General features: G+C 48.8%; 1 protein-coding gene across 1 annotated transcript; it reads right to left on the reverse strand.

Moving 5' to 3' along the window:
• Window positions 1–409: 409 nt before the first annotated feature.
• LOC107295834 (DNA-directed RNA polymerases I, II, and III subunit RPABC5-like) lies at window positions 410–6,799 on the reverse strand. Its single transcript, XM_015825167.1, has 3 exons — window positions 6,733–6,799; window positions 4,824–4,929; window positions 410–890 (listed from the first exon to the last, which is right to left on the reverse strand). Exons 2-3 carry the CDS (start codon window positions 4,916–4,918, stop codon window positions 782–784), a joined length of 204 nt encoding a protein of 67 aa, XP_015680653.1. The 5' UTR covers window positions 4,919–4,929; window positions 6,733–6,799; the 3' UTR covers window positions 410–781.
• Between the last annotated feature and the right edge of the window lie 1,559 nt (window positions 6,800–8,358).

Consider the following 8,358-nt stretch of genomic DNA (forward strand, 5'->3'; position numbering starts at 1 on the left):
TGACGGTTGCAGTGTCCGGGGTCACGCAATCACCATTTGCGACCTTCGGACAAGCAAAGTCAATGGGGAAGCCAGATTCATTTACCAACCACGTTACAAGCGACTGCACTGATTCATTTAACAACTGTGGCAAAGGTTGTCAAATGAGGTAAAACCCACTTAACAAATGTCTCACAGCAGAAATTTTAGCTCAATCGTCGTCGTAAGTCGAGGACTGCCCGCATTTAGGCACTTGCTACTGAACAGTCAAGGAGCCTCCAAATCACACACGAGGTCTCCCATTTATGGTCATTAGTGGCTTTTATTACCGTCAGTGCTACACGCTATTTCTCTGGACCCTGTAGGAGGCGTTGCTGATGGTAACACAGACGGAATGGACAACCCAAACGGACAACCCAACATTTTCTGTTGTTATATTTGCTTTATTCTTTCACTCTATGAGCAGACAATGAGAGGTGCAAAGAAAAGAAAGGGTAAGCTTTTGATCTCTCTGCCAAAGGCGGTGCCCATTGTGGCAAAGGAACAACAGGACGGAGTAGAGCTGACTAAGAAGTCCTCTCCATGAGATTCTTTAAAAACAGCACTGCTGTCGATGACGAGCTGAACACAGCACGGACCAATTTCATGTACATCGTATTATTTTTTAATTATATATCACTGAACCAGACTCTTTCTACTGCCCAACTTAGCCATCTGGTAGGAGGCGTCCATTTTAGCACAAGTTAAGGGATGCAAATGTTTATAGCCCATTTCCATTGGGCTCGGTTCAGATTTACTAATGCTACTTCTCTAAGGGCGCATAGTTCAGCAGCTTCTCAATCAAATCCACGTGGGACAGAAGCATCTGACGACAGCAGTAGTGCTTCAGCCCAAGGGTATCCAACGCATCTCTGGGGAAATTAATGGAGAAATAAGAAATTATGTATCTCATCTTTGCACAGGGCAATTTTGGTGACTCTGTTTTCTTTGTGTAAGGCTGTGCATGGTTGCAAATGTCTCTATTGCTACCTTGTTAATGTTAATTCAGTTAACGCAGGGGTGTCAAACTGCCAGCCCACTGGCCGGATGCATCATAGCAAAACCACGCCCACCCCATTGCCGGCAGTGGCAAAGAAGTTGTGATACGTCACATGACATTGTGAGTTTGACACCGCTGAGTTAATGGATGCACACTGTTTCCTATATGCTTTGACATTTTTTGTTAGATAAGATTGTGTAGAACTTGAAACCTTTCTTGGATATATATATACACACCACCAAGAGTTATCCATACAGGAAGTCCTCAACTTGTGACCGGTTGCTTAGTGTCTGTTCAAAGTTACAATGGACCTCCCCAGAGCTGCTTATAACCCAGATTCAAAGTTTAGACAGCTACTCTCCACTTGTGGCCACGTGCTCACGTTTTGGGCATGTGGCAATTGGCCTGCATATAGGACCATGTGCAGCCTTCTACAGTCACATGACCACAACATCATTTTTTGCTGGAAAGCAGTGTTTTTCTTCCCTTTCCAGCAAAAAAAAAACCACCGATAGCAGACAGTGGATTCACTTGAAGACTGTCGTGAAAAATATAGTCAGGAATGGTTACATGAGCCGCTTTACCAGCATGACTTACGACCATAATTCTGGGCTCACTTATGGTTGTAAGATGAGTACCGCTTGTATTCTAGCAATATTCAAGCAAAATCCTTATAGCATTTTACATAATGTGCTAGTATGTTCAGGACTAAAATCAAATGCAGACCAAACTAGTGGAAAGGGTTCAGCAGCCAAGCTTACAACTTACAATAGAGCTAATTAAGTGGTGGATCAATTATCAATGTTAAAGGAACCAGTAGTCAAAAAATACACCACGGAGAAAGCAGTCATGGTAGCCATGAAGGCCTTAGAATAAATATTCAGATGCTGTGATATGTCTATACCACAGGTCGGCAACCTGCAGCTCCGGAGCCGCATGCGGCTCTTTCAGCCGTCTCCTGCAGCTCCCTGTCCTCAGCCATGTGCAGTCTGAAAAAAAAAGTGTGACTAAAAAAGTTCAACCAATCAATTCAAACTTCTCACGAAGTTTGAATTGATTGGTTGAACTTCTTTGGTTTGTGGGACTGCCCACAAACCACTTTCCTTCTTCAGACTGCACATGGTGGCAGCGGAGGAAGAACCGGGAGTCTCGGTAGCTTCCCCTCTCCGCCCGCGCCTTTCGGCCGTCTCGCGACCAGTGGATCTCCGTGGCATCTTTCGAGAGATTCCCCCACGGTGCCTGCCTGGCCCTTTCCCCACCTGCTGTGCGACGCCTCTTGGCCGTCCTCCCGCTGCCGCCGCCTCTGCCCATCATGCTGGGCGAGGCCGGAGAGGCGGCGGCAACCGGGGAGCCGCACCCCTTCGCCATCCTCCCGCTGCCGCTGCTGCCGCGGGGCTCTCTGCCACCCGGCCCCACCTCGGCCTCATCGGTGGCGCCTTCCTCGGCTGCTTTCAGGGAGCCGCTGCCGCCACTGCCCTTCACCATCCTCACGCCGCCGCTGCCGGTCGCACTGAGCAAGGCCGGAGAAGCGGCGGCGACCGGGAAGCTGCGCCCCTTCACTGTCCTCCCGCTGCCGCCGCTGCCACGAGGCTCTCCACCACTCAGCCCCATCGGTAGTGCCTTCCTCGGTTGCTTTCGGGGAGCCGCTGCCGCCCTTCACCGTCCTGCCGCCGCCCCTGCCGGTCGCGCTGAGCAAGGCCGGAGAAGCGGTGGCGACCGGGGAGCCGCGCCCCTTCGTTGTCCTCCCGCTGCCACAGCTGCCACAGGGCTCTCCACCGTCCAGCCCCACCTCGGCCCCATCGGAGGCGCCTTCCTCGGCCGCTTTTGGGGAGCCGCCGCCTCCCTTCGCCACCGCTGCCGGTTGTGTGGGTGAGGACGGAGAGGCGGCGGCGACCGGGCAGCCGCGCCCCTTCGCCATCCTCCTGCCGCCACCGCTGCCAGGAGTACCAAAGGTCCGGAGGGTTCCCTCCTGCTGCGAAGCCACAGTGCCTGGGCTGACGGGGGAGGGGGTGTGGGGGTATCCGGGGCCTAAAAAGTCCTCCAGGACAGGCTCGGGCCAGCCCTCTTTCCCTGACCGCAGGAGAAGAGGCGGCGCAGGGTCTCCACCCAGGCGGGTGAGCGAAACCCCGAAACCTTTCACGTTTGTTTGCAAAGAAGCACGCCGCATTAGCTGGCACCGCAGGGGGTGGTCCCACGGCAACGCTGACAGTCCGGGCCGTGCGCCACCAGCGTCTTCTCTTTGCAAACAAATGAGAAAGGTTTCGGGGTTTTGCTTGCCCGCCCGCCCGGGTGGAGACCAGAGTTGGCGGCTCTAACGTCCTACTATCGTTGGCTGCAATCCTATCCACCTGTTTTGCCCAACCGATCGCAAGACAACCGCTGCCTGGTTGCTGGATTAATAGCCACCAGATGGCTCCGCAGTTGCCGCCGGCGCCGGAGATGAGCAGGCTGTTGCTCCCGCAGTCGCCATCCTATCGCTATGGAAGTTAGCCTGGTCCGCGCCTTCGGGGGCCTCAGCCTCCAGCAGCCCCGACGTGCCCAAGGCAGGCCTCCTGCTCGCCGCTTCAGCAAAAGAGGGAGAGTGCGGGGCGGGGGGAGAGCAGTCTTTTCCGAGGGAAAGAGAAGCTGGACGGGGGCAGGGCCGGTGCATGTGTTGCCTTAGGCTCCACTCTTTAATCAAGCCCCGTTACATGCGTGCATTTTGCGGCTCCTAGTTTTTTCTTTTGTGAGGGAAACGGGTCCAAGTAGCTCTTTCACAGTTTCAGGTTGCCAACCCCTGGTCTATACCTACAAAGTTTGGAAGAGCATAAGCTGTAGTATTCCTGTGGCCCTATGGCAGGGATAGGCAACCTTGGCTCTTTTATGACTCGTGGACTTCAACTCCCAGAATTCCTGAGCCAGCATAGGAATTCTGGGAGTTGAAGTCCACGAGTTATAAAAGAGCCAAGGTTGCGTACCCCTGCCCTATGGAAACAAAGTGGGACTTCTGTGAAGCATGTTAGAAACAGTATTGATGTTTATGAACTTTGGTATTGGAGAAGACTCCAGAGAATACCATGGAAAGCCAAGGAAACACAGAAATGGTTCATTTAAAAAAAATAGTTCTTACTCAAGACACAATTTACCAGACTCAAATTATCATACCTTGGATACACGTGAAGACTGACTTCTCTGGAGAAGGTTCTAATACTGGGAAAGGTGGTGGAAAGAGACGAGGGCAACCAGTGCAGGTAATCCTCAACTTACAACCACAATTGAACCCAAAATTTACATTGTTTAGTGAGAAATTTGTTAAGTGAGTTTCGCCTCATTGTACAACTCTTTTTTGCCACTTTTATTAAGTGAATCACTACAGTTCTAATATTAATAACACGGTTGTTAAGTGAATCTGGTCTCCCCATGACTCTGCTTGTCAGAAGATCGCAAAAGGGGGAATTACATGACTCCAGGACACTGCAACCATCATAAATGTGAATCAGCTGTCAAGCATCTGAATGTAAATCATGTGACCGTGGGGATGCTGCAATGGTCGTAAGTGTGAAAAATGGTCATAAGTCACTTTTTTTAGTGCTGTTGCAACTTTGAAAGGTCACTAAATGAACTGTTCTAAGTCGAGGACTACCTGTAACAAAGTTGATGGACTCAATTACATAGGCAATGAATGCACCTTTGGAAGACCTGAAGGGACCAGACTGGGACAGGTCCTCCTGGAGAAAATCTATCAATGTGGTTGCTAAGATAACGCCAACTTGATAGCACATCATCGATACATGCCAGCAAATAACAAAACCTTCTCCCAACTCACCCTTCTGTGTATTCGGCCTGCAAGAGGCCCAGGTATGCTTCCCACTTGTTCCCCACAACTTTGCCACAAGTGAAGCATCGTACAGGGATGATCATTGTGAACTTGCCTGGCGAGAAAGAGAAAGCTGTGAGTCAATCAGGCCTCTAATATTTTCTCCAATCTTTCTCAATCATTTGGCCTATCTTTAAGAACAGGTATTAAAACAGTGTTGTGCTGCATCAAGGCTAGAGGGACCTCTAAATTTCTTGCTGGTTTTTTTTTTTTTTTTTTTTTTGCAGCCAACTAGATCATCTGGTCATCCAGATTTTTTGTAGCCCATATTCGGTCACCTTGTTCCAATATAATTTTGACCACTCAGCACGTCAGGTAACATATCCAAGTCCTGCACAGGAGATAAAATTTTTGGTGATCCATGCCCAAGAAGATCCATATCTTTTAAGACCCATCACACTCTTAGAGATGATAGAAAGATCACAGCCTGAAGTGAAATAGGCTAAGACAGGTTGTGGGAAATAAATTTATTATCTTTATTGCCCCCTTTGCTGATGATAAAACAAGATGACATTTTTAAATCACTTGTAAAGCAGAAAGCATAAAACACTTGTCTCAAAAAAACAGCAGGCCACACAATTAACAGTATGAAATTTCATCAGAGTCACAGTTATTGATGAGCAGTTGAGTGTTGCTGCTTCCAATAAATATTTGGTCCACATATTGTCTCAGTTTCTCCCTGGTAAAACTTTTCTTTTTCAAGAAGCTGATAACTAAAGGGCCTCACTCTTTTATTGGACCTGAAAAACTGTACAGGTGGCTACTTGGAACAGGAGAGATTTTTTAAAATTGATGGGTGCTGGCTAGGGAATTCTGGGAGTTGAAATCCTTGCATCTTAAAGTTGCCAAGCTTGAGAAACAAGAGCTTGATATGGGGATCACATACCCCAACCTACCCAGTCTTTAGTTATGCTGGCTTGCAGTTCTGAGAATTACAATTCCAATATGCAGAAGGGGTCAATAAATTGAGCTGGTACCAATTACCAGCTCAATTAATCCCCAAATAGGGATTAATTCATTAAATTACAGGAGATCCCCCAAAATGGGATAATTTAGTAAACAATCATTGAATTATTCATATTAGGCTTTCACTTCAATGGAAAGTCCTTATTTCTCCCATTAGATTCCCCCCCCTCCTCCATTTTGGTCAGAAAGATAAAACATAACTATCACAAATTATCTTGAGAAGCAGAAAACCTCAGCCCCTTTTTTCCTGCTTGTTAAAACCCGCATGCCAGTCTTTACAACTCAACACCTGCTGCTTTCCCATTACAGTACTGTGTCAATTCGCTTTGGAGTAGGGGTGTCTAACCTCGGCCACTTTTAAGACTTGTGGACTTCAATTCCCAGAATTCCCCAGACAGCATGGCTGGCTGGGGAACTCTGGGAGTTGAAGTCCACAAGTCTTAAAAGTGGCCGAGGTTGGATACCGCTGCTTTGGAGGGAAGAAGGAAAAAAAACACACCCTTCACCAGTTTAATTGTTGCCTATAATGCGAGGGAGGAGCCTGACCTACAAAGTGGTCAATTCTCTCTCTCTCTCTCGGGTCCCTAATACACTCTTGCTTCAGGCTGGCTCCCGGCCCTCCTTTAGCCCCCCCCCCCCCGGCCAATTCTCAAGTCCCTCGTCTCCCCCCCCNGCTCCCGGCCGTCCTTTAGCCCCCCCCCCCGGCCAATTCTCAAGTCCTCCCCCCTCCCATTTTTAACTCGGCCCTTTCTCTCCGGCCGAGCCTTTCCCCCTCTTTTCCGGCAGGAACCCGCCGGGCGCCTCGCAGCGATCGAGCCCTCTCTCCCTGCTCCTCCGTCGCAGCGCAGAGAAACCCTCCCCTTCGCCAACCCACCCCGGTCTCCGCTCCCACCTTCTCCGAGCTCCGCTTTTCTCTCGGATCGCGCTGCAAATGGTGGGGCGCAGGCAGCCGCACGGTCACTTCCTTTGCGCTTTGACTCGCTAGAGGGCGCTGCAGGGCGGCAGCCTCTCTGCAAGAGGCGGAGGAAAGCCGCAACGGCGGGAGAAGGGAAGCTCGTTCCTTTCCTCCCGGAGGGCGTCCCGTTTGTCTGAACAATCGAGCCCGTGAACTCGAGGCTGTGTTTTGTTATTGTTGGCAGGCTTGACTTTTCCGTCTTTCGTTCCTAGGAATACAGGTAGTCCTCGACTTACAACAGTACACGCAGTGACCGATCGAAGTTAACAACAGCACTGAAAAAAGTGACATATCACCGTTTTTCACACTTACGACCTCTGCAGCATCCTCAGGGTCACGGATCAAAATTCAGATCCTTGGCAACTGGTTCACATTTCTGATGGTTGCAATGTCCAGGTGATCACGTGGTCACCTTTTTTGACCTGACAAGCAAAGTCAACGTGGAATAATTAGAATAGAATAGAATAAGAATAGGGAATAAGAATAAGAATTGAACCTTGAAGGTCTTCTCAAGCAGGAGAATGTCCTATACCATCTCAGACAGGTGAATGTCCAGTCTCTTAAAAATCTCCAGTGATGGAGCGCCCACGATTTCTGAAGGCAAGCTGTTCCACTGGTTGGTTGTCTTCACTGTCAGGAAGTTTCTCCTCAATTCCAGGTTGTTTCTCTCTTTGATCAGTTTCCAACCATTGTTTCTCATCCTTCCCTCTGGTGCTCTGGTGAACAACCTGACAGCCTTGTGAACAACCTTGTGGCAGCCCCTCAGATACTGGAACACTGCTATCATGTCTCCCCTATTTCTTTTCTTTAGACAAGCCAAACCCAAGTCCCGTAGCCGTTCTTCATATGTTTTAGTCTCCAGGCCCCTGATCATCTAAAGTCAGGTTCACTTCACAACTTTCTTACTAATTGAACAACTGCAGTGATTAACAAGTGTGACAAGAAAGGTCGTAAAATGAGGCAAAACTCCCTTGACAAACATCTCGCATAACAGCAGAAATTTGGGGCTTGATTGTGGTCATACGTCAGTTGCCAAGTGTCCAAATTTTGATCACGTGACCACGGGGATGCTGCAGTGGTTGTTAAGTTTGAAAAATGGTCATAGGTCATTTGTTTCAGTGCCTTTATAACTTTGAACCATCACTAAATGAATGGTTGTAAATCGAGGACTACCTGTACATTAAAAATTATAGGGAAAGACTGAGTAAAATTGAGTAGTGGAGGCAAGGCAAGTTCCTCGACAATTAATTTGCAAGGCAACATGCAGAGAAGTAGTGGCATTACTCTGTGGCAGGAAACGCATCAAGGAACATAGTGGCTTAACCTTTTTGTTTTGGAATCTTTTGTTTTGCCTGGTGTGATTGTGTGAATGCGCACCCGGGATTGGGGGTTTAGCTCTTTCCCCCTTCCACACATGTGTGTATTCACTCAGCTGATGCAGATTGTACCTGCACCCCCAATTCTTGGAAGAGAGGGACCCTTTAGCCCAGGGCTTTTCAACCTTTTTACCGATTGTACCACTTTTAGGATATGACAATATTCGAGTACCACCTAGCAAGGTGT

The sequence above is a fragment of the Protobothrops mucrosquamatus genome, unplaced genomic scaffold (assembly GCF_001527695.2).
Source record: "Protobothrops mucrosquamatus isolate PMUCROS unplaced genomic scaffold, P.Mucros_1.0 scaffold2524, whole genome shotgun sequence".
NCBI classification, from domain to species: domain Eukaryota; kingdom Metazoa; phylum Chordata; class Lepidosauria; order Squamata; family Viperidae; genus Protobothrops; species Protobothrops mucrosquamatus.

Coding starts and splice junctions, on each gene's coding strand:
- LOC107295834 (XM_015825167.1), bottom strand. CDS start 4,918: ATGATCATCCCTGTACGATGCTTCACTTGTGGCAAAGTTGTGGGGAAC. Junction 891..4,823: donor CAGGCCGAATACACAGAAGG/GTGAGTTGGGAG, acceptor TAATTTCCCCAG/AGATGCGTTGGATACCCTTG.